We start from the raw sequence: 25,677 nt of genomic DNA, 5'->3' as shown, positions 1-25,677 counted from the left end.
CTCCACCCCATGTTGCGGCAGGATCATTAAACATGCTAAAACATTTCAATTCAGGTCTGTGTTTCCCTTCTCTCCTTGGTTTGTTTTTTTCCTTAAAGTGACATGTACCCATATAGTGCACATTTTTTAAAAATCATGGCATTGTGTGTGTATATATATCTATATATATCTATATGTTTTGTGTGTGTGTGTGTGAAGTAACTCAGAAACCAAACCTGGAGTGTGTCCCTATTTCAGGCAATGCTTTCCTCCTCCCTACTCCAGTGTTATTTGACACGAGCACCGGGAGATTCTTATCTCCCTAGCATGTTCTGCAGCTACCTAATTTACACATGTCATGTGCATATATTGAGTATTTAAGATGAATCTGATTCAAGAAGTAAAAAAATAATAATGTTCCAACATACATACAAACAAACAAACATACATACATGAGAGTTCTAGAAGGAAAGCAAGTCATACTTCCAGACTACTGTCAAACAATTTGGTACTGCATTCCAGGTTGAGTCCATTCAACATATATGGCTGTTGGTGTCGTACATTAACAACTGCAGTTAACATTAACATACGGGGTTAATCGGAATGGGACCACTACTGGGTTGTAAACAAATGAGCAACGGTTATATTGGTGCCTGTGTTCTAGGGTTCTCTTTTTTTTCTTTTTCTTTTTCTTTTTGAACAATGTGAAGGAACAAGGCGAAGAGAGATACTATACAGCCCTGAGTTATCATCACCAACAAGGAAGAGACACATACTTGTGTACACATTTAGGTTTCAAGTTAGATTATGAGGTCTACAGCTTTACAGATGTAAGCTCCATACAACAAGACTTAGAAATATCTATGTTTCCAGCTGCGGAGATCTTCCAGCTGCGAAGCTGGACTGTGGAGTTTTCTACAAACCAATTTCGTTACAAAACGAGTGTCTATGAAAGAGAACGAAAGCATTTGGACACCAACAGAAACCATCGTCTTACAAGTGCAATGAGTTGGGCCTATGTTTTTTTTTCCTCCCCCTTCCCCCTCGTTATTATATATATATATTTGGCTTCACTCCCCAAATTGGGCTCTCCAGAATCTCCTCCCTGGACCTTAAGGTGGATTTAGACGATGCAAGGCTGTTCTTGAAAAACACAGAGATACGGATGCACCCTTGCTGCAGCTGAAACTTCAACAAACCACTTGATCCATACATAGCATGTTCCCATGATATTCATTAGTCATACTTAAGAATAGACCTATTTAAATCAATGGAATCAAGACCATTAGCTCTACTTCAAGCATGACTTAGAGGATATCCCCCAATGGGTATAAAACAGGCACCCCCCAAACTTTGGCCCTCCAGATGTTTTGGACTACAATTCCCATCATCCCTGACCACTGGTCCTGTTAGCTAGGGACCATGGGAGTTGTAGGCCAAAACATCGGGGGGGGGCGCAGTTTGGGGATGCCTGGTATAAAATAATACCCAACTCAGATTTCAATAGGTCAACTTTGAGCATGGCAGTTGGATATCATCTGATGGATATAAGATGGTGCCCAACTCAAGAACATGATGGTGTGTGTGTTTCCCACAAACTTCCTGCGCTGCATTCATAATGTCTGAATCCACCCTAAGTTGCCCCATAAGCAATGAGACTCCTTCAAGGCTAAAGTGTTTTGTTTTTACGAATGTCAACAGTAAAGTGCTATCCTTTGAGGTCTGCTTTCCTTGTGCAGCAATATCAATATTTTCATGGAATTTACGCTGGAGCAGAATTGTGTGGGTTGTTAACTAGATGGGCACAATCTCCCAGGAACTTCTCCTCCTGTGTGTGGGGCCACCAGGCACATGACTGTGACCAGAAAGAGGCCATTTAAAGTCTCTCCATGTGGTGGCTGTCTCCTGGTGGCAAGTTAACTGCGTGCAGAGGCTCGCCAACCTTAGGTGGGGAAACCTTTTGCCCACATCTCCACGTGTTGCCATGGAATGGTTTTGAAACACCCTCAAAACACGCTTACCAGCCCTGCTGTCTAGGCCAGGGTTTCCCCACTCGGGTCTCCAGCTGTTTTTGGGACTACAACTCCCATCATTCCTAGCTAGCAGGACCGGTGGTCAGGAATGATGGGAACTGTAGTCCAAAAGCAGCTAAAGACCCAAGTCTGGGGGCACCCTGCTCTAGGCTCAGCCCTGGTGCAGAGAAATGTCACAGTTGAACCTTTCTCTAGCACTCATCTCCACACCAGGAAAAGCGTGGAGCACCTGCTAAACGTCTGGGAAAGATAGGCGGGTGCAGGGTCTGTAAGAAAAGGTGGCAACCCTGTGTTGAGAATGGGGGCCGTGACATCCTAGGGTCCCTCCGAACTTGGTAGTTCTATGATCCTATGTGAAACTGACCCCCAAGGACCATTAAAAAGAATGGGAGTTGTCCAAGGACATTGGACTTGGACTTTTGTGCTTGTTCAGTGTAGGGAGCAGCCAAGCGAAAGATCAGGAGCTCAAACATCTGACATGTATTGCCCCCCTTCACCCCCACTGGTACGCCCACCGGGGCTGTTAGGGGGGCGACAAGTCAGCTCAGCAAGTGAGGCCACTTGGTTCCCCAGGCAGGTGGATTAGCTGGAACTCTTGCGAGCACAGACCTCAGTGCCCCTCTTCGGACTGGCAGAAAATCAAAGTCACCCTAAGGTCAGCCCCTTGGATAGCTCGGAGGTTGGACGTTAAGAAGTCTCCAGGTTTGGTTAAGCCATAGAAATGCCAGGAGACCGTGTGGTCTTGTCTTTCTGTTCCTCGTCCAGCCTCCCAGCTCTCCCCAGGCTTCGTCCCGGGTGAGGTCGCCCACCACAGGCCAGCCTGGCCTCGACAGGGACTAGCGTGGTCTGTCTGTCTGTTCAGGCTTAGATGGGGAGACGGGGAAAGAAGCTCCCTGCCTTTCCCTGGGAGAGGTTCCCACCCCTTCCTTTGCACCACCACATCGCCCAGCTTGGAGCTGCTATCTGAACGTGTGGGACCTCTATTAGCAATTATGAAACTTCCATTCCTTTCAATGGGACTTGGCGGAGGAGAAGTCCTCGGTGGATTGCAGCCTTGGTCTCTGTAAGACAGACAAAGATGAACACAATATTGTTTCCATTCACGGGCCCTGAGGATGTATATATATATTTATATATAAGTATATATAGATAGATATATAGATATATATAGATATAGATATGGATATTTTTTCCTTTTGTTTGACTGTGTTTAAAAACAAAGATGAAACTAAATCGTATAGCTATAGCTATATATATATATATATATATAGTTTTTCATTTTGTTCGTTTCTTTTTTTTAAAAAAAAAGACTAGCTCTAATCTCTTTGACAAGTCTTACCTTTGTCAGTGTACAAATGCATTCTTAACAAAATTTTTTCTTTGTTCTGTGTCAAAGTACATGCATACCATATTGCTTATTCTCTACTAAAAAATAAACGTCTGGGAGGACATAAATACGCCAGGTGGAAAGTGCGAGAAGGACTCAAGTCTGATGGACAAGGGGGAAAAGAACCATCCTAATATAAAAAAATAACATAGTTGCCAACATATCCCAGCAGGATTCCAAAATGAACAGACCAGAAATGGTGCCCATTTCTGCCCGGGCTTGAACTGATCCCTAAGGGAGCTTGATCGTTGCTCCCTCTTCCTAGGGGATGGTAGCCTTCCAAACAAAGCTGTGGGTTGTTAATATGGGCCACATGCCCACTATATACCGGTAGGTAAATCGCCACAATACCATTCGAACAGTCAAAGCGTCACCCCTCAAGGATCATGGGAACTTTAGTTTGTTATTGGCGCCGTGAGTTGTTCGGAGGTCCCTCATCCCTTCAGAGAGTTACAATCGCCAGAGTGGTTTAACAGTCAATCCCTCTTCCCAGGGAACAATCGTAGCTCTGCCAGGGGGGCAGCACCCTTAACATACTACAGTTCCTAGGATTCTTTTGGGGGAGCCATGCCTGTTCAAAGTGGTAAAATAGTGCTTTAAATGTCTGGTGGGGGTATGACCTTGGGATCTGAGGCACTATCACCAAACTGCGATTCCCAGGATGCTCTGGGGAAAGACACTGCAGTAAAATAAAACAATATATGTTTGTAGTATAGATATGCCCTTGGAGTGATGGGGGGGTTTCCCCAATCGTTCTTCCTCCTCCCTCTTTTCTTTCTTTCTTTTTGTTTTTGGTTCAACACACTAATTCGATCAATGGAAGGCATCGCAGCCCCTCAGTTCCCGGAAGACCGCTAAGGAACACCCCGTTTGGCTCTCGGATGCTGGCAACTATGTTTTCCCCTCTAGATAAAAATGTGAATGGAAAAAGCTAAACATCTGATTCAATGCTAGGCATCTTCTTATACACGCGTCTATTGCTGCAGGAATTTAAAACTCTTGGAGCTGAGTACACGCTATTCTTATTTGCAACATAAGGCATCCCATGCTCCGAAATGTACATGTCGTTGTGGACCCGGCCGTCTCTGGAACAGTACGAGGCGGTCGATTTTATCGACGACCTTGAGTAACTATCATTTCTCGCTTTTGTGGGCAAGGAGTGTTTATAAAGGCCCGCGGGGCTCCGCCCCAGAACCAAGTGCTGGTCGTCGTAATAAGAGTGCAGAAAAGGGTTCTCCGCGGAACGGTCGGAATACAGGGACTTGATCCTCTTACCGTCGTCCAAGGTACGCGTGAAAAGCGGAGCCTTGCTGCTCAAGAGTTTGCTTTGGGGGGCGCTAAACAGGTTTGCATAAGGGCTGCCTTCCAGAAATTTCTCTTTGTCTTTTAGGCTGATGCTCCGGGCCGGCCTCCCGATGTCCACTTCCCTGGGCTTGTTGTCCAGGAGGTTGTCAAAAGAGTGCTGCCGGCTGATCCTCAGCTTGCTTTTCTTCGGGGGCTGGGTTTTGTTGTTCTGGACCCAGTCGTGCCGGTACACCTCTTCCTCCCGCTGGGCCAAGTTGCCAGTGTCCTGCAACATCTGGTCTTCGTCGATGTCGTACAGGTTCCCCATCCGCACGCAGGCGTCGCACTTGTAGGGTGAGCGGCTCAAATGGTGCCCGGCGTAGCTGGGCAGGCTGGAAAGGCAGCTCCTGCAGTGGGTAGCGTTCTGCCTGTAGTGGTCGTTGGCTTCGCCGAAGGTTGCGTTCTTATCTTTCGAGCCGTAGTGCTTCGGGTACAGCTTGTACTGGTCGTTGATTGGAAGACTTTCCTCGTTCGGCAAAGGAGTCCTGTTACTCTGCTCCGACTTCCGGTAGTTGTCGTTGTGATCCTGATAAATGTCGGAGAACTCCATTGTCTCTGGAAGGATAATGTTCTCGATATACTGGGGCGTATCCAGGTGAAAGCCACGCTCTTTATCTGCATCTATAATGTAAATTTTATCCCGAGGCAGAGACTTGTTTTTCAGATATGTCAGCTCGACATCGCTACAGTCCTTTGGGTATTTCGCCACAGGACGTTTCTTAACATTGTCCTTTGACTTGTGGTGCTTGTTGTTGTTGTTTTCGGGCTCCATGTGGCAGGTGGCCCGGCTCGAGGTATCTGAAACGTCTGAGCGGATGATCTCTTCGGGGAGGTACCTTGGGCCTTTCAACGAATGCTGCCGGTTCTCGTCAGAATCGTTTTCTCGCTGGAGAGAGCCCTGCCGCAGAGATTCTTGGCGCAAAGATTCCACCGATTTCCTCCACAGCTGTCTCGGGCGCGAATTCCCTTTGCCTTCTGCCGCAACGGCGACTTCCACCGTGTTCGGATTGGATTCGTTCAGCGTGAGTGGGTGCTGCCCTTGGAAAACGTAGTTGTTGAGGCTGTCCTTGTGGCGGTTGCCCATGAAAGACTGTAGGTCGCCTATGTTGTCGCTGAAAATGTTCTCCTTCGGCGGAAAGGGCCTGTTGTTGTCGGAGAAGATCAGGTTCCCCTTGTCCATCATCATGTCCATTATCAAGGACCCCCTGTGGATAAAATCGGCTGTTCTTTTGGGGGAGTTTATCCGGGAGGGGTTGATGTTGGTCATGTTCTTTGCCGACCGCAGGAGTTTCAACATATTCGTTTGAGAACTCGTCAGTGTGAAGTCGGGAGACTTCTTCTTTTCTTCTATGTGGACCCCATGAATGCAGCTGTAAATACCCTAAACGAGAAGCAACACAAAAGGGATAAAGTTTCAAATCTTTAAATAAGGGGTTAGGGAGCCTCCACCCTTTAGGTCAAATATGCCCCCCCCCCGAGCTCTCTGTCTCCCTCCCTCAGGACTACAGTGGTACCTCGGTTTATGAACACAATTGGTTCCGGAAGTCTGTTCATAAACTGAAGCGTTCATAACTGAAGCGAACTTTCCCATTGAAAGTAATGGAAAGTGAATTAATCCGTTCCAGATGGGTCCGCGGCATTCGTAAACCGAAAATTCATAAACCAAGGTGTTCATAAACCGAGGTTCCACTGTATCCTCATGCAAAGTCCTCCTTGAGTATTTTTGACCAGCTACAATGTTTCCTTTTTAAAAAAATAATTTTTATTAGTTTTATACAAACAAGACAAACAAAACATACATTATAACACTGTCCCTTCATTTTCCCTCCACCCACCAGTCCACTTCTGCCACCAGTGGTACCCGTGGGCGTTAAGAATCAAAGGGGTCCATTATAAGTTGGGTTTGGCCTCCCCCCTCCCTCCTCCCCCCACATCCCCTCCCTGCCACTGAAAGGACAGGAATGGAGGAGCTCTGAGGGTTGGTTTCCCCCCAGCTCTTTCATAAACATAGTTAAACAAATACAAACAGCACAACAACAATAGGGAAGAATTATAAATTCCCAATTCTTATTATCTTAACATTATCATTGTGACTTCCTCGATACTCTTCCTCCTGGTTTTGCTGACATTCTCTAATTAATTATGGCGGGTTTTCTATTCCAATTCAAAATCCTATTCTTATAATATTAACTTAATCCTCCTCCTTTTCCATGCTGTCCTCCCATAGGCCCCCTCCTGCCACAAGAGGGACCCGCAGGGCACAGCACTTCCAAGGTTCCATTATTGTGTCTGGGTTTCCTTCCACCCCCTCCCCACCCCTCAGAGCACCCCCTGCCACTGGGTGCCTCCGAGTAGAGAGAGGAGGATAGGCAGCTCTCTGCCCAGACACCTATCTGAACTCACAAAAATTTATATTAACCTAAAAATTCTTTCCTCAGCCATTCTTCTAACTCCCTCCAGAAAACACAGTTTTTTTGACTATCATATCTCTAATCTAAGTCTTAACCCTATACTTTATCGCACACACCTTCCCCTCTCCCTAAGTCTTTTCCCCCAATTGGATCAGCATTTCCGTTAACAAGCCAAGATTTCGAAAACCGTCTTTCAAAGGCCAAAAAAAAAAAAAAACCTTTTAACTACAATTTTCACCCCACACCAGTTCTTTCCCAGTTCCATCTCCAGGCCTTTGTCCCCCCCTGCCCCTGTCCTTCCCATCCCTCAATAATGTTTCCTTGCTTGCCTGGATAGATGACTGAGATGGAGATATGTGCAAGTGTATTCTCTTTCTCCATGTGTAAAGACTCCTCTGGTTTTTGCATGTCTGGAACGTAGCCTGCTATGCAAAAGTCCAGAATCACATCTGCTGCTCTTTCCATTTTTGCTTCTAACCCCACGATGAACCCCCTGGAAGGCTGCCCCACCCACTGAGACCCTTGGGCTTGAAAAGGTTCCCCACCCTTTCTTTGAGGGGAAGGGCCATAGCTTCATAACAGAGCATCTGCTTTACATGCAAAAGGTTCCCAGTTCAAATCCTGGTGTTTCCTGCTAGGGCTGGGAGAGACTCCCTACCTGAAACACTGGAGGGAGCTATTGCCAGTCAGTATAAGCAATAGTGAGCTAGATGGACCACTGGCTTGGCTCAGTCTAAAAACAAATCCCTGTGTTGCAATAAGAATTAACCACAACAATACAAACACAACACATCGGCTAATACTAGAAAATATAGAATAGAATAATGATATCATTCAAATTATGGGAATAAGCCAATCAAAGTTCATATGTACAATATAACAGAGTGGTAGCGAGGACCGTCAAGCCGTGTGTTCAAAACAGATGTCTAAGGACAGTCTCTCAATAGTCTTTCAAAAGTTTTGTAATAGTCTTCATCTAGTGAGCGCTGATCCTTACATATTTTGTTGGAAAATATCGGCTGATGAAGACTATTATGAAACAGTAATATCATTCCGGAGACACTGTCCTTTTGAGGCTTTTGAGACATCTTCCACTGAAACTTTTGAAAGACTATTGAGAGACTTTACTTTTGAAACTTTTGAGAAGTCTTCCATTGAAACTTTTGAAAGACTATTGTGAGACTGTCCTTAGACATCTGGTTTGAACACACGGCTTGACGGTCCTCACTACCACTCTGTTATATTGTATAGTTTGGCTTACTCCTATAATTTGAATGATATCATTATTCTGTTGAATATTTTCCACTAATTATTAGCCTACGTGTTGTGATTGGCTCAGTCTAAGACAGCATCCTATGTTCCTTGATGTGTAGTACATTCTACACATGTAGGTATTGATACCCTTAGCATTTCAGTTGCATAGCCTGGACAGCCTGCACCTTCATGCAATACGGCAGCAAACCATTGGATACCATGGGGCAGGGGCGTAGCCAGGATGAAAATTAGGGGGGCAAGGGGCGGGGCCAAGGGGCAGGGCCAAGGGGGGAGGGGCCACAGTGGGGCAAGGAAAGCTCCCTTCTCCCTTGCCAGCTTTCCCTCCACCCGCCCCGACGATCGCAGAGGGGGAGGAGGGGATCGGAGCAGCCCGATTTCGGGCTGCTCCGACCCCCTCCTCCCCCTCCTCGAACAGCAGGGGTGAGGGGGCGCCAGGATCAGCCCGAAATCGGGCTGCTCCGACTCCCTCCTCCCCCTCCACAATCGGCAGGGGCAAGGGGGCGCCAGGATCAGCTCGAAATTGGGCTGCTCCTATCCCCTCCTCCCCCTCTGCCCCGCAGCCAGCCAGGGAGAAGGGAGACGGCACCGGGTGGGCAGCAGGGCAGGCTGGCCAGCGGCCCTGCCTCTAAGGGCAGCAACTCCCCCTCCTGCCCCCCCTGCCTACGCCCATGCCATGGGGGTTGAAACAGCAGCCCTGTGGGATTCAATAGCAGTTTTCCTGCATCAGCAAAGATGCTGTTTGCATCACAAACCAGGGTTTGGAGACCTCAGAGAGCAATCACATGCCTCTTCCTGTTCCATGGTGCAACTCAGCGTTTGCTCTTGCTATCTCTATCTCTCTCTTCTTCCAAAATGGAACAGAAGAGGAGCCTTGCTGGATCAGAACCAATGACCCACCTAGCCCAGCATCCTGTTCCCCACAGAGGCCAACCAGGTAACTGCAGCAAGCCTTCCACTTGGCCTTCACTCAACCACCACAGCTCCTGAAACCTGCTGCAATGGCAGAAATTATCTGCCCCCAGTATTTCAACCTTAGTACCTAACTGGGAACCAAGGAGAGGATTGTTCTTACAGCTGGCAATAATTATAATGCCATATCCGGAACAGGTTAGTGCAAGAATCCCACCCACCTGGACTGATTTAATTCAGTCCACATTGTCATGCGAGCTTGCCTATTTTCACTTCCTGAAACAATAAGCCAGAGGTAGGGAACCTCAGACCTGGGGGGTGGATGTGGCCCTCCAAACCTCTCTATGTAGCCCTGAGGACTCTCCCCAGACCACACACCCCAGTGTTCCTGTCCTAATCCCCCTTGAGTTTTTTGCCTGGCTGGCCTGTGTCCTTGAACTCTGATATCATTATCATCTCTTGCATGCCTGGATGGAGGACAGAGAAGAGTGGGAGAGTCAATGTGCCAAAACCAGCCAACTGTCCATAAGGAATGTGCCCATTCACTGCTTTGCCCACTTTTGCCTCTGGCCCTGCCAACGTCGGCATGTAGTACATTGTCCAGAAAGGAATTTGGACCAGGGGGGGGGTGAAAAAGGTTCCCCCACATCTGCACTACACAAACCTGAAGTAATGGGAAATGGAGCACAGCAAGAGCTGGATGGCAGCCACGTTAGGTATCTCTGACGCAGTGGGAACTGGACTCCAGTGACATCTGAAGGCCAACCACATTGGCTACCTCTGATCTAATGGGAAATGGAGCCCAACAACATTGGGAGGGCAACCACCTCGGCTGCTTGCCACAAACTGGGAGGAATTAATGGAAGATGGACATGTCAACAGCTGTTAGCCGGAACAGCCAAAGGGAGTGTTCATGTTCCAGAGGATTGTGCCTCTGAATAGAGGGGATGCAGAGGAGAAAACATTCAACCTTCCTGTCCACCAGCTTGTGAACATCTGGCTGAAGCTATAAACAGATTGATGGACTGGATGGATCTTGGCTGGATCCAGCAAACCATTTTTATGGACAGCAAAGCAATTTGGGTATGCCAATGTAGGCTGCATACTAACACGTCCTGCAAGCCAGAAAGTGTGCAGGGAGATTTGTGTGTTTGAGCCAAGATACAGTCTTTTCGAGAAAATCCTAGTGCGGTTCCACCCTCCCTCGCTCTCAATTGCTCTCAATTGCGCTCTCTCTCTCTCTCTCTCTCTCTCTCACACACACACACACACAGAGAGAGAATTAGATATTAGCTCAGTGGTTCCATCCAACTATTTCCTGAACATTTTTGGCAAACACAGAATCAGAGTCAATTAACTAATTAAAACACACACACACACACACACACACACACACACACACACACACACACACCACTGTACGTTGCCAGAGATTAAGGCTAAGCACATTTACAGCTGGTTGTTTAAACAAATAACTTATTTTGTAATTGAAATTTCACTTTTGCTACTAGTTGCGTTATTATTACTATTACTATCACTATTACTATGTTGTTGTTTTTTAAAAAAAATAGCTTCATCTTTTTTAGACAAATTACTTCATGCAGAAGGCTAATTGCACTTATTCAAGGAGAGCAATTATTGGGGGGCATTGTGCCTGAGATGTCGTGCTTTGCCATTTAATGCTGCAAAATATAAGGCAGATTTAATGTTTTGAGTTATGGAAGTAAAAGGCGAGGGAGAGACGACACACAACCATGTGCGTGCGAAACCTTTGCATTACGTCTTCTGTATGCTGATGTATCTTTCCCCCCGAATGTGTTTCTAGTTCCCTTTCAGTCCTGAAATGGTTCAGGCTTTGCTCCTTCCATGAAAACTGGAAGTTGCCTTCTACTAAGTCCGATTGTTGGTCCATGTATGTCAGTATTGCCTACGCTGGCTGTCAGAGTAGGGTTTCAGAAAAAAGCCTCTCCCAGTCCTGCCTGAAGTTACTGGAGATTGAACCTAGGACCTTCTGCATGCCAGGGAGAAGTTCTACCACTGAGTTTCAGCTCCAGCCCTTGGAAAGCAGAACAATCTCTTCTCGTATACACTTCCCCATCGGCTGAATACCTGAGAGCTCTAGCTCCGCCGCCCCTCTTTCACTGAACATAAGAAACAAAGAAGAGCTTGCTGGATCAGACCAGTGGCTCATCTAGGCCAGGACTGTGTTCCCACAGGTGCTTATGGGAAGCCCAAAATCAGGACCTGAGCGCAACACCCTTCTCCCTATCTGTGATTCCTAGCAGCTGGGCCTTCTCGGTAGTGGCACCCACCCTGTGGAATGCCCTCCCACTAGAGGTCAAAGAGAACAACAATTACCAGACCTTTAGAAGGCATCTCAAGGCAGCCCTGTTTAGGGAAGCTTTTAATGTTTGATGGATTTCTGTATTTTAGTGTTTTGTTGGAAGCCGCCCAGAGTGGCTGGGGGAACCTGGCCAGATGGGTGGGGTATAAATAATAAATTATTATTATTATTATTATTATTATTATTATTATTATTATTATTATTATTATAGCTGGCATTCCACAGCACACTGCCGCTGATGGTTGAGATAGAACACAGCCAGCCATCGTGGGGATGCTGAGAATAATTCAGATGACACTTTCGTGATGGCTCAGTTGGTAGGGCATGAGACTCTTAATCCCAGGGTTGTGAGTTCGAGTCCCAAATCGGGCAAAAGGAGTCCTGCATAGCAGGAAGTTGCATTAGATGACCCTCGTGGTCCCTTCCAACTCTACAGTTCTATGAACTATGACAAAGGAAGGATTCCTTCTTTGACAACACCTGCTCTTTCGAACACCTTTTGCCAGGAAGGCCCACTAGACCACCTCCCTGTTCTCCTTCCATGAGCCATGGAAGACGTTCCTTCCTTTCTCATGCTCTTCCTGGTCTCAGATGTTGGAGGCCTTACAGGTGAGCATAATACTAATTGAAACACACAGAGAAGCTTACCCTGCTGATGGAATAAAGCAGTCCTGGCCTGTCAGAGCAAACTCCAGTGAAGCAGAACCTCAGCTTCCAATAAAACAGGTGCTCCCAGATGAACGTGATGAGACTGAGGGCCATGGCAGCAGCGAGCATGTAGAAAACGCCTGCCATGTTGTCAATGTCCAGCTGGCTGCTCATGACCTCGTTCTTCTCGTTGTGGCAAATGCCCGTCAGCCACAGAGTTTCCAGTTCCTCCATTTCACCTGGAAAACAGGAGAACAAGATAATAACGAGGTCCTAACGGTTAGGGTATGGAAATCCAAGAAGATCTCAGGGGTGGAAACCAGTGAGATGTTTCTTTGCTGCATGGGCGTCAGGGCCCAGACCTAGAATCAGAGGTCTCAGAGAAGGAGCAAGGCCGACACCGGCAGCTCTCCACAATTCCAATGCCCCTGAAGAGGCGTTGGAGGTGGATATCCCTGTTCCAGGAATTGAGGTTCTCATGCCAGCTGCCTGGGTTCCTGGCTGGTTCTCAGATTCCTTCCCCACAATCTCCGTCAAGGCCACAGGGGCAGAGTAGACAACAAGACACACAGGAGTGTCAGGGCCACCTCAAGGGCTGCCTCACCACATACAAACTAGCCTTTGACTTCCATCAGAGACCTTTCTCCATGTGCCCCATCTGAGGGAGATGTGGAGGGTGGCTACACAAGAACATGTCTTTTCAGTGGTGGCCCCCGATCTTTGGAATGTTCTCCCCAAAGAGATGTGCCTGGCCTTTTCCACATTTATACATCCCCCAGTAATAAATCAATTGTCAACTTCCCTTCCTCCCTTTCCATGGTTCCTTTTAGTTTCCCATTATTGCTGCGTATTCTATTCAAACATTCTCATTTCCCCCCTTTGCATATTACCACAACATAAAATTATACTGTTGAATTTACACTAATCCTGCTGAAGCTTTCACTTGTTCGCAATTATTTTCCAGATATTCTACAAACATTGTCCATTCCTCTTAAGCTATTTCTAAGGCCGCTGAGTAGACTCATGTTTGAGATATGATTGGATGAGCATTTCAGTCTTCATCGTTTCATTATTATTATTTTAAACTGCTCCTATTTATTGTGTTTTATCTTGCTAAGTCTCTTACAGGTGCCTCATTTTGTGTCAATAAATGATATTAAACATGCCCATAAACTGCACATGAGGCTACTCAGGAGAATGGGGAAGCCTTGGAAACGCCTCCCCAGAGTCTCAGAGCTTCCAGGCTCCTATCTTCTTTTTCTTTGGCGATCCCTCATAGTAAAATTGTCTTCCAAAAAGTGAGTCTGTAAGTGACTGTGGAGGCCAATTCTGGATCCACACGTCCTTCCACAGTGGGGACATAAGTTTCTCGGTGGGAGTTGATCCCGGTGAGGGTTTGCCAAGTGTGCCTTCCTCTTAGCACATTTCTCCCTTTCGTCCTCAGTTTGAGTGTCTTCAAAGCCCATGACACCTTTGGTAAAGGCTGTTCTCCAATCAGAGCGCTCACAGGCCAGTGTTTCCCAATTGTCGGTGTTTATACTGCAAGCTCCCAGTCTGAGCTGTTGAAGCAACAGCTGCCTAATAGCTCCAAACTCCTGCCTTCTTGGACTTGGGAAAGGGACAATGTAGAATGTGATGTCCTGTTCCTAAATGCATATGATGCTAGAGGGGGTATGTCCATGAGAAATACGTAAAATAAATTCACCAAGAACTGACTTCAGACATTGCCCATTCTACTTATTCTATGCTACTTTTATTTACTTTATTCCTTTTTAATTGTTGTTGTTGTTGTTGTTGTTGTTGTTTAGTCGTTTAGTCGTGTCCGACTCTTCGTGACCCCATGGACCATAGCACGCCAGGCACTCCTGTCTTGCACTGCCTCCCGTAGTTTGGTCAAACTCATGTTCGTAGCTTCGAGAACACTGTCCAACCATCTTGTCCTCTGTCGTCCCCTTCTCCTAGTGCCCTCAATCTTTCCCAACATCAGGGTCTTTTCCAAGGATTCTTCTCTTCTCATGAGGTGGCCAAAGTATTGGAGCCTCAGCTTCACGATCTGTCCTTCCAGGGAGCACTCAGGGCTGATTTCCTTAAGAATTGATAGGTTTGATCTTCTAGCAGTCCATGGGACTCTCAAGAGTCTCCTCCAGCACCATAATTCAAAAGCATCAATTCTTCGGCGATCAGCCTTCTTTATGGTCCAGCTCTCACTTCCATACATCACTACTGGGAAAACCATAGCTTTAACTATACGGACCTTTGTCGGCAAGGTGATGTCTCTGCTTTTTAAGATGCTGTCTAGGTTTGTCATTGCTTTTCTCCCAAGAAGCAGGCGTCTTTTAATTTCGTGACTGCTGTCACCATCTGCAGTGATCAAGGAGCCCAAGAAAGTAAAATCTCTCACTGCCTCCATTTCTTCCCCTTCTATTTGCCAGGAGGTGATGGGACCAGTGGCCATGATCTTGGTTTTTTTGATGTTGAGCTTCAGACCATATTTTGCGCTCTCCTCTTTCACCCTCATTAAAAGGTTCTTTAATTCCTCCTCACTTTCTGCCATCAAGGTTGTGTCATCTGCATATCTGAGGTTGTTGATATTTCTTCCGGCAATCTTAATTCCTGCTTGGGATTCATCTAGTCCAGCCTTTCACATGATGAATTCTGCATATAAGTTAAATAAGCAGGGAGACAATATACAACCTTGTCGTACTCCTTTCCCAATTTTGAACCAACCAGTTGTTCCATATCCAGTTCTAACTGTAGCTTCTTGTCCCACATAGAGATTTCTCAGGAGACAGATGAGGTGATCAGGCACTCCCATTTCTTTAAGAACTTGCCATAGTTTGCTGTGGTCGACACAGTCAAAGGCTTTTGCATAGTCAATGAAGCAAAAGTAGACGTTTTTCTGGAACTCTCTAGCTTTCTCCATAATCCAGCGCATGTTTGCTATTTGGTCTCTGGTTCCTCTGCCCTTTCGAAATCCAGCTTGCACTTCTGGGAGTTCTCGGTCCACATACTGCTTAAGCCTGCCTTGTAGAATTTTAAGCATAACCTTGCTAGCGTGTGAAATGAGCGCAATTGTGCGGTAGTTGGAGCATTCTTTGGCACTGCCCTTCTTTGGAATTGGGATGTAGACTGATCTTCTCCAATCCTCTGGCCATTGCTGAGTTTTCCAAACTTGCTGGCATATTGGGTGTAGCACCTTAACAGCATCATCTTTTAAAATTTTAAATAGTTCAGCTGGAATATCATCACTTCCACTGGCTTTGTTATTAGCAGTGCTTTCTAAGGCCCATTTGACTTCACTTTTTAATATTCTTTTCAAAATTATTATCTTTATTCTTCTTCTTCACATCTGTCAATGTATCCTATGTGCTTCTAATTGCAGCTTCTTAATGCTGGTCTTTGATCATTAATAATAAAGATCTGATTTGATTTGATTTTTTAAAAACCCACCCAAATCACACACTTAAGATTGGGGAAAATGTGAAACTGAAACAGACCAATTTATTCAGCCTTATCTGTGGTATTTCTGCACAATATTAGTGATTCCTGCCCAGCACTTCTGAGAGGCAACTGTGAACATAACACATTTCACTGGTATCTGCCTGTCCTTATTGATTTGTACTGGTGGGCAGGGGGGGGGGGGGCAGCCGTGTTGGTCTGAGTCGAAGCAAAATAAAAAAATTCCTTCAGTAGCACCTTAAAGACCAACTAAGTTTTTATTTTGGTATGAGCTTTCGTGTGCATGCACACTTCTTCAGATACACTTGAAACAGAAGAGCCAGACCCTTATGTATATTCAGAGGGTGGTGGGGGTGGGTGGGAATGGGTGATGGGCTGATAGGAGTGGTAAACCTGTTAATGGCTGTTAATGACTGCTGATGACTGCAATAGTTCCTGCGGGGAAAAAGCAAGGGCTGAGGCACTAAAGAAAGCTTGGTCATGCATAATGAGATAAGAATCCAATGTCTTTGTTCATCCCAGGTGGCTCCATGGTTTTAAGCTTGGTAATGAGTTCCAATTCAGCAACTTCTCTTTCCAGTCTGTTTCTGAAATTTTTCTGTAATAAAACAGCTGCTTTGAGCTCTTGTATAGAATGTCCTGGGAGATTGAAGTGTTCTCCTACTGGTTTCTTTCAGCCAGTTTGCAATTTTTCTTTCAGCCAGTTTGTAATGCTAATAAGAGAGAGGAATAATTATGCAATAATAAAGCAACACTGTGCATATACCAAAGCCAGTATTCTCGGTTCCCCCATACCTCCCCCCCCCAAAAAAAACCTGATGGCTTTTTGTTGCTGTTTCTGTATTGCTGTTAAGAACTGCTGAGATAAGAAGACGTCTCCTTTTGTTACAAAGCTGATGTAATTAGAGAAGGGAAAGTGGCTATTCAAAGGCACGACAAAGAGTAAATCTCTCATGGCTTGTGGGGTTGTTGGGGGGAGTCTTATGGAGAGAGAAAATCACGATCCAAGAGAACTTTAAAAGAAATCGTTGAATAAGTCACTGCAATTGCACCAGACTGATGCAGTGCACGTCACTCCCACCTAAATGCTTTCAGCTTCTGTGAATGCCGGAGGGCTTCCCAACCAAGGCAGTGAGGACTAAAGTTAAGAAGACGAGACATCCTGAATGAAAGCAAAGTGGGGGTGGAGGGAGAGAGAAATGTCTTGCAGCTTTCTTAAAAAGAAATTAGCAAAATCATTAAGGATTCTCCCACCCCACCACCCACTTTCAAGGTGCCTTCTGGCCTTCGCAACTTTAAAAAATGTTTTATTTTGTGCTTCACATTTTTCCCTCTGCCACCATAATATTAAAAAGAAAGAGAGAAAAAAATCTGGAAAGATGGCTGGTGGCATGGGTCAATTGTGGCCTGCCAAGGGGTCCAACTTGGCCCATGAAGCCATTTCACTCAAATCATGCCCACCCACCCCTTAGCTGATGTCACTGGGGACAGCAGCTAATGGGCCGGAAGACAGGGTTTAATCCTGCATTGGCTGTGCAGCCCTGTTTCCAGTAAAGGAACAGGATCACACAGCCTAGGCAGTAGGATTTCATCTGCAAGGCTCACCAGTGAACAGACCTCAGGAGGTTAGTCCACTGTGGGATGTAATCCACTGGGAGCAGTCAAATACAACATTCCTTGCTTTCCTAGAGTGGTCATGCAGGGGATGTTGGTCCAGTCCATTGAAGTTCCTGTTCCTCCTGGCCAGGAGCATCCTTCTTTGCATGTGACTGGTAGGTGGGTGTGACCTTTCCAGACCTGGTAAAAGGCCAAGACACGCAACCACCGCCCTCTCTTTGATCTTCTTTTTTGCTCTGCGAACTTCCTGATTCACTTGGACTGGACTGCTGGTTGCCAGCCAAGCAGTCCCCCAGGGTATCTCCCATATGGGGTAAAGCTGTTTGTATACATGTTTGTAACTTTAAGCCTAAAAACCTGCCTTCAGGGAGCACACTGTGCTCTGCCTGATTGTGAGTAAAAACTATGTTTTGTTACTTATGATAAGACTGTTGTGTCTTTATTCTTTTAGGAGGGGTCAAAGGGGTCTTACCAGGAATAATAGGACATATCTCAATCTGGGCAAGCCAGATTGAATTGTCTGCTGTCTTAAGAGACTCACACGAGTTCACAACCCAGCTTTCTGCTGCATTTGTAGTTGTTTAGTCGTTTGTGTGTCCGACTCTTCATGACCCCATGGACCAGAGCACACCAGGCAGTCCTGTCTTCCACTGCCTCCCGCAGTTTGGTCACTCATGTTGGTGGCTTCGAGAACACTATCCAACCATCTCATCCTCTGTCGTCCCCTTCTCCTTGTGCCCTCCATCTTTCCCAACATCAGGGTCTTTTCCAGGGAGTCTTCTCTTCTCATGAGGTGGCCAAAGTCTTGGAGCCTCAGCTTCAGGATCTGTCCTTCCAGTGAGCACTCAGGGCTGATTTCCTTCAGAATGGATAGGTTTGATCTTCTTGCAGTCCATGGGACTCTCAAGAATCTCCTCCAGCACCATAATTCAAAAGCATCAATTCTTCGGCGATCAGCCTTCTTTATGGTCCAGCTCTCACTTCCATACATAACTACTGGGAAAACCATAGCTTTAACTATACGGAAGGTGATGTCTCTGCTTTTTAAGATGCTGTCTAGGTTTGTCATTGCTGTTCTCCCAAGAAGCAGGCATCTTTTAATTTCGTGTCACTGCTGTCACCATCTGTGGTGATCAAGGAGCCCAAGAAAGTAAAATCTCTCACTGCCTCCATTTCTTCCCCTTCTATTTGCCAGGAGGTGATGGGACCAGTGGCTATGATCTTAGTGTTTTTTTTAATGTTGCTGCATAAAAGGGGAAATGCACTCTGCTATATAAAGAAACTTGCTAGCGAGAGTTAGGAAGGATATTAATAATCAATATATCTTCTCCTGAAACCCACACGGTCACCCTAGAGTCAAACGAAGCACAGGATGATACACACAAGAGCTTTCCAAAACAGCTAAAAAATTGAAAATTGATAGTAGTGGTATCTATCACTGTTCCAAATAATGCAATCACCCTGCGCTGAGAGGCCGTTTGAGGATTAAGAAGTTGACCGGCTTCAAAACAACAAGCAACCTCTCCTTGGAACAGAGATGACTGAGTAATAGCTATCAAGGCTATTTGCGAGCTAATAGCTATCTATAGTCTGCCATGACCCTATTCTTCAAGGCTCAGTAGGCTTTGGATTGTTAAGCAGGACGTATGATATTTCTCTCTCTCTCTCTCTCTCTCTCTCTCTCTCTCTCTCTCTCTCTCTCTCTCTCTCTCTCTCATCATGCCAGGCAAAGCATAATTTCCCCCATATTCCCACCATTTCCCATTCCCCCCAGCTACATCCCCTCTCCACTCCAAAGGAAACACTGGGAACACTGGGAATGCTTTGCAGAAAAAGTTCAGACTGGTTGGGGGTGGGGAGGAAAGAAAGGATGATTTACGGTGCCGATGGCTGCAATTCTCAGCACCACAGTTCACCCTCCAGGTAGGAAGCAGGCTTCCAACATTATCATGAATGAGATTTCTCCCATAGGAATGAATGGGCAGATCGGTGGAAGAAGATTGGAAGAAATGTAAAGTTTATTTAGAGAAGAATTGTAAGATTAGCAGTATTTAGCTACCGGTACAGATTTGGAAGTAAAAGGAGGTTGTAGAAGAGTTTTGTGTTGTGTATTAAGATTTAGTTAAGTTTTGTGTTGTGTATTAAGATTTAGTTAAGCGTTATTATGCTATTGAATTTTTAAAGATTTAATTAGAATAGATTTATATGTTAAGATAAGTATAAGAGATTTATTGTATTGATAAGGCATTAAGAGTATTAACAGGTTTAAATAATTATTAAAAAGATTGGAATCAAGATCTGGAAAGTATTAAGGAAGTGATATATAGAAACATAGTTGAAAGGGAATGGAGGAAGTCGATAAAGATATGTGATACAAGATCAGGGGTCCCCAGACTACGGCCCGGGGGCCGGATGCGGCCCAATTAGCCTGCCATTCCGGCCCGCGACGACCCCCGCCGCCCGCCGCTGCCGCCCGCTCTTACGGTGCGCAGCGCGGCAGCGCTCTTCCGGGTTGGGAAAAAAGCGCCGAAAATCCTTTGTGCGCATGCGTATGGGCCTCTCCCGACCCGGAAGAAGTCATTTCTGGTGCACTTCCGGGTTGGGGGAGGCCCACGTGCATGCGCACAACGGATTTTCGGCGCTTTTCCCACCCTGGAAGCGCGCCGCCGCGCCAGTAAGCGCCCGTGCGCATGCGCATGGGCGCGCACTCCCCCACCCGCCGGCCCGCCGTGCGATCGGCACGGTGGGAACCGGCCCAAACGCCGGTAAGTCTGGGGACCCCTGTACAAGATTGATTGGAAATATTTTTTGTTTTTGTTGTAATGCTGATATTTTGTTATGTTGTGTATGTATTGTGTTTTTTCGTGTTCTGTTTTTTATGTTGTTTGTTGAAAAAAATCAATTTTTTTTAAAAAAAGGAATGAATGGGCAGTTTGATGGGGCTTGTTACAAAGAGGGCACAATCTGAATCTCCCATCTGATGCCCGATGGCCAGGCTTTTGTTGACAGGACAGCATCTCAGCAGACCCAGTGGATATGCTGTGCTCCACAGGGTTCCATGATGCAATATATAAGCCTCGTGTCGATTTCTCCAGTTTAGGAAGACTGGAGCTTGGTGCTCAGAAGGTGCTGTTGCCAGTAGGAGCTGAGGCCCATTGGGTAGAAGGCAGGGAGGCCAACAGCAGGTGGCGCCAGAGCCAATGAAAGGCGCTGCCAACTCCTAGTTTTCTCCTCCTTCTGAATACTACAAGGGCAACACTGTTTTGACGAGCTTTTCCACCTGGATGAAAATATTTCTGTCTTAGGTGTTCGTTTTGTGTTGTTCTTCAATCTACCTTCCTTCCTCATTTATTCTGGACTGTTTTGAAAGATATTTTAAGGTGCTTTTATGGTGTTTAGAAATCACCCTGACATACATGCAAAAGGTGATACATAAATACATGAAGAATAAACCTATGAAAAGAGGAAGATGAACTATGCCCGTCATCCTGAAATGAAAAGCAGAACTTTACAAATGAATTATATTTTAGGTGGCTCAGGGAACTTTGTTATGGGGTGGCCTAATAATTTGGTAAATAATAATAATAATAATAATAATAATAATAATAATAATAATAATAATAATAATAGAAAGATAATGGTTAATATCAACTAATAGCAAATAATGTTAATAATTTAATAGCATAAATACTTAATTCTTAATACATTAGTACTAGTGGTAATCTTTGGAACTCCCTGCTGGTTTTTTCAGCACCTTATTATTATTATTATTATTATTATTATTATTATTATTATTATTAATACCCCGCCCATCTGGTTGGGTTTCTCCAGCCACTCTGGGCAGCTTCCAACAGAATATTAAAATACAATAATCTATTAAACATTAAAATCTTCCCTAAAAAGGGCTGCCTTCAGATGTCCTCTAAAAGTCTGGTAGTTGTTTTTCTCTTTGACATCTGGTGGGAGGGCGTTCCACAGGGCGGGTGCCACTACCGAAAAGGCCCTCTGCCTGGTTCCCTGTAACTTGGCTTCTCGCAGCAAGGGAACCGCCAGAAGGGCCTCGGCATTGGACCTCAGTGTCCGGGCAGAACGATGGAGGTGGAGACGCTCCTTCAGGTATACTGGGCCGAGGCCATTTAGGGCTTTAAAGGTCAGCACCAACACTTTGAATTGGCTTGGAAATGTACTGAAGACGTTCCTTTTTCAAGAATCCTTTTGCGTGGAGATTTCTTATCCTAGTCTGTTTCTGTATCAGATTTGAAATGGTTTCCTTGCTCTGGGGCGTTTGACGGGAAGCAATGCATAAATGAAATGAAATGAATTAATAAATGAAATTGCTCCTCTTGCAAGAACACCGCGAGCAGGAAGAGAAAGTCCTTCTGGCTTACCATCGCCGACAAACTGCAGCAATGCAAGATCGATGGCCCTCTTCCACGGCGACCCCTTCTGGAGAGCAATCCCGTAGCCTGTCGTGGCAAAGATGTACCCACTGCCGATCGTCACCAGCTTGCACCCCTCATCCCGACCAGCCTTGTAGTTCAGCACCGCTGCATCATAGATGAAAGCATCCAACTTCCTGAAATAAAAAGTGGTGTTTTACAAAACACATTGAAGACAGCAGGCAAGTGAGCTCACAATTGGCCTCCTTGGCGTTGGTGGCCTAACGGCACTCAGAAGGATTCTCCAGCAAAGTTAAGAGGCTTCTGCACTTTCAAACAATGACCAGGAGAGAAAAGAATAATCTTACAACTTTAAGGAATTAACTGCCATGGGTTACAGTAGGGCTGCCACCTTTGCTCTGGCAAAATACAAAATACTGGACAGGGAGGGGCTGAAGTGACTTCAAAGCAATCCAGCAGCAGGAAATGAACTCTCGACATGTTAAGCCACTAAGATGAACATAACCTTACTTGAAGAGGGAGGGAAGAGGGGGGGAGGAAGGGAGGGAGGAAGGAAGGAAGGTAGACCACAAGCTGGAAGGTGTCCAGAGGAGGGCAACCAAAATGGTCAAAGGCCTGGAAACGATGCCTTATGAGGAACGGCTTAGGGAGCTGGGTATGTTTAGCCTGGAGAAGAGAAGGTTAAGGGGTGATATGATAGCCATGTTCAAATATATTAAAGGATGCCATATAGAGGAGGGTGAAATGTTGTTTTCTGCTGCTCCAGAGAAGCGGACACGGAGCAATGGATTCAAGCTACAAGAAAGAAGATTCCACCTAAACATTAGGAAGAACTTCCTGACAGTAAGAGCTGTTCGGCAGTGGAACTTGCTGCCAAGGAGTGTGGTGGAGTCTCCTTCTTTGGAGTGGAGGCTTGACAGCCATCTGTCAGAAATGCTCTGATGGTGTTTCCTGCTTGGCAGGGGGTTGGACTGAATGGCCCTTGTGGTCTCTTCCAACTCTATGATTCTATGATTATATTCTAAGGAAGGAAGGAAGGAAGGAAGGAAGGAAGGAAGGAAGGAAGGAAGGAAGGAAGGAAGGAAGGAAGGAAGGAAGGAAGGAAGGTTGTATCCAATATATTGTAGTCAATCAGAAATTATTTCAAGTATGCCATTCTATGATTAAATCCATCTTTCTGACACAACCTTATCGTGTAATGGTCATACTAATAATATTATCAGCCCAAAATAATAAAATGAAATAAAGCGCCAGGTGGATTATAGAAAAAGAAAGTAGAAATTCAATCCTCTTTGAGACAGTGGAAGGCCTTTCCGAGGCTATCAGATGTAACCGTGTAAAGGATCTGTTTTTAAAATAGACACGGAAATCTTCTTTCAAAGTTCACAGTCCCTGCCCTCATTATTTCTACTTTTCAAGAGAAGCAGGAGGGGGGAGGAGTGAACATGCTGTGGAACATTTAAACTAAAAAATTAGTCAGGGCACTTCCACTTTACAAAAAGAAGGCAGTGAAAAGACAATTGCTACATAGGACCATGGGCAACTGCCTTATACAGAGTCAGAAACGTGGTCCGTACAGTTCAGTAGTGTCTGCACTGACTGGCAGGGGCTCACCAGGATTTCAGGCAGGGGTCCATCTCAGTCCTACTTAGAGATGCCGGGGATTGAACCTGGAATCTCCTGCATGCAAAGCAGGTGCTCTCCTACTCAGCTACCCCAAATACATAGGTGGTGGCTCATAGCTGTGGACAACACATAGGAAACAAATACAAAGGCACAAATACAAGATGGGTGACACCTGGCTTGAGAGCAGTACATGTGAAAAGGATCTAGGAGTCTTGGTAGACCACAAACTTGGCATGAGTCAGCAGTGTGATGCAGCAGCTAAAAAAGCCAATGCAATTCTGGGCTGCATCAATAGGAGTATAGCATCTAGATCTAGGGAAGTAATAGTACCACTGTATTCTGCTCTGGTCAGACCTCACCTGGAGTACTGTGTCCACTTCTGGGCACCACAGTTCAAGAAGGATACTGACAAGCTGGAACGTGTCCAGAGAAGGGCAACCAAAATGGTCAAAGGCTTGGAAACGATGCCTTATGAGGAACGGCTTAGGGAGCTGGGTATGTTTAGCCTGGAGAAGAGAAGGTTAAGGGGTGATATGATAGCCATGTTCAAATATATAAAAGGATGTCATATAGAGGAGGGTGAAAGGTTGTTTTCTGCTGCTCCAGAGAAGTGGACACGGAGCAATGGATTCAAACTACAAGAAAGAAGATTCCACCTAAACATTAGGAAGAACTTCCTGACAGTAAGAGCTGTTCGGCAGTGGAATTTGCTACCAAGGAGTGTGGTGGAGTCTCCTTCTTTGGAGGTCTTTAAGCAGAGGCTTGACAGCCATCTGTCAGGAATGCTTTGATGGTGTTTCCTGCTTGGCAGGGGGTTGGACTGGATGGCCCTTGTGGTCTCTTCCAACTCTAAGATTCTATGATTCTATATGAAACTGCCCTAGACACACTATGGGAATAGCCTTGCTTGATGAAATCAGCAGGGACAACAACAGCTGGCGTGTGTTGCTGCTGCTTTTGCTATAAGAGCCATCCAGAGTTCTGCAGGGAGAGTTGCAGCACAATCGGAGGGGTCACAATTTCAATCGTTGGCACGGACAGCTGGAGGCAGGGAAGGAGCCCAGTTAAAAATCCTGAGCTGTTGTCTGTCAGTACTGAGCTGCATGGATCATTGGTCTGATTCATCAGAAGGCAGCTTCCTGTGTTACTATGCAAATGAAGCATGCACGATAGCACACCTATGCTTAGTTCGCATAACAAACACAAGTGAGAAGCTAGATTCCTCAAATGCATTAGAAGCACATAGGCAGGACCTCCACATGCAGCTGCTGGGTGACCTTGGGCTAGTCACACTTCTCTGAGGTCTCTCAGCCCCACCCACCTCACAGAGTGTTTGTTGTGGTGGAGGAAGGGAAAGGAGATGGTTAGCTGCTTTGAGACTCCTTCAGGTAGTGATAAAGCGGGATATCAAATCCAAACTCTTCATGAATGATGAAGGCCAGAAGTGCCCTGGTTTTTCTTCAGGTGGAGAGCATAGCACATGGGTAGGCAAACTAAGGCCTGGGGGCCACATCCGGCCCAATCGCCTTCTAAATCCGGCCCGCGGACGGTCTGGGAATCAGTGTGTTTTTACATGAGTAGAATGTGTCCTTTTATTTAAAATGCATCTCTGGGTTATTTGTGGGGCATAGGAATTTGTCCATTATTATTTTTTCAAAATATGGCTATGAGCGTACCACAAGGTCTGAGGGACAGTGGCCCCCTGCTGAAAAGTTTGCTGACCCCTTGCATAGCATGAGTGAAGCAAGCAGGCCTGGCATCATAAGTGAACAAGCCAGCAGAGAGAGAAAGAGAGAGAGATTAATTTTACGGCATGCAGTGCGCTTAAGGAAAATGTAATGGAAATGATGTATAAGGTGGTATTTAACATCAGTTAAATTGGCTAAAACAGACCCAAAAAATGAATGATGGAAATGTAAGGGAAAGAAGGGTACTTTTTATCATATGTGGAAGACATGTAAAGATGCAAAAGCTTTCTGGGAAATGATATATAATGAGTTGAAGAAAATGTTTTAAAAAAACCTTTGTTAAAAAAAATAAACCTAGAAGCTTTCTTATTGGGTATAGTGGGTAAAGAGATACCGAGACAGGATAAAAAATTGTTCTTATATGCAACAATGGCGGCAAGAACTTTGTTAGCCCCAAAATGGAAGTACCAACAAAAGAAGAGTGGCAGACAAAACTGATGGACTTTGCAGAACTGGTGAAACTGACGGGGAGAATCCGGAACCAGCGAGATCAGGCA

At 45.6% G+C, this 25,677-nt stretch overlaps 1 protein-coding gene across 2 annotated transcripts in view; it reads right to left on the bottom strand.

Annotated features, from left to right (window-relative positions):
- Nucleotides 1-682: 682 nt before the first annotated feature.
- Nucleotides 683-25,677, bottom strand: part of GRIN2A (glutamate ionotropic receptor NMDA type subunit 2A) — a 207,542-nt gene continuing 182,547 nt past the window's right edge. Inside the window, exons 12-15 of one of the 2 annotated variants that reach the window (XM_088656648.1) lie at nucleotides 21,795-21,982; nucleotides 12,331-12,569; nucleotides 4,675-6,124; nucleotides 683-3,073 (exon numbers count right to left, since the gene is read on the bottom strand). In XM_088656648.1, the coding sequence (XP_088512774.1) occupies nucleotides 3,003-3,073; nucleotides 4,675-6,124; nucleotides 12,331-12,569; nucleotides 21,795-21,982 (1,948 nt within the window). In that variant the 3' untranslated portion in view covers nucleotides 683-3,002. Of the gene's footprint in view, nucleotides 3,074-3,317; nucleotides 6,125-12,330; nucleotides 12,570-21,794; nucleotides 21,983-25,677 lie in introns of those variants that run through there. The other variant, XM_060282391.2, reaches the window with a different exon arrangement.

This window comes from Zootoca vivipara, chromosome 13, assembly GCF_965207765.1.
Source record: "Zootoca vivipara chromosome 13, rZooViv2.hap1.1, whole genome shotgun sequence".
In the NCBI taxonomy this organism is placed as follows: Eukaryota; Metazoa; Chordata; class Lepidosauria; order Squamata; family Lacertidae; genus Zootoca; species Zootoca vivipara.
The sequence above is the reverse complement of the archived record's forward strand: the minus strand, read 5'-3'. Positions and strand labels throughout refer to the sequence as shown.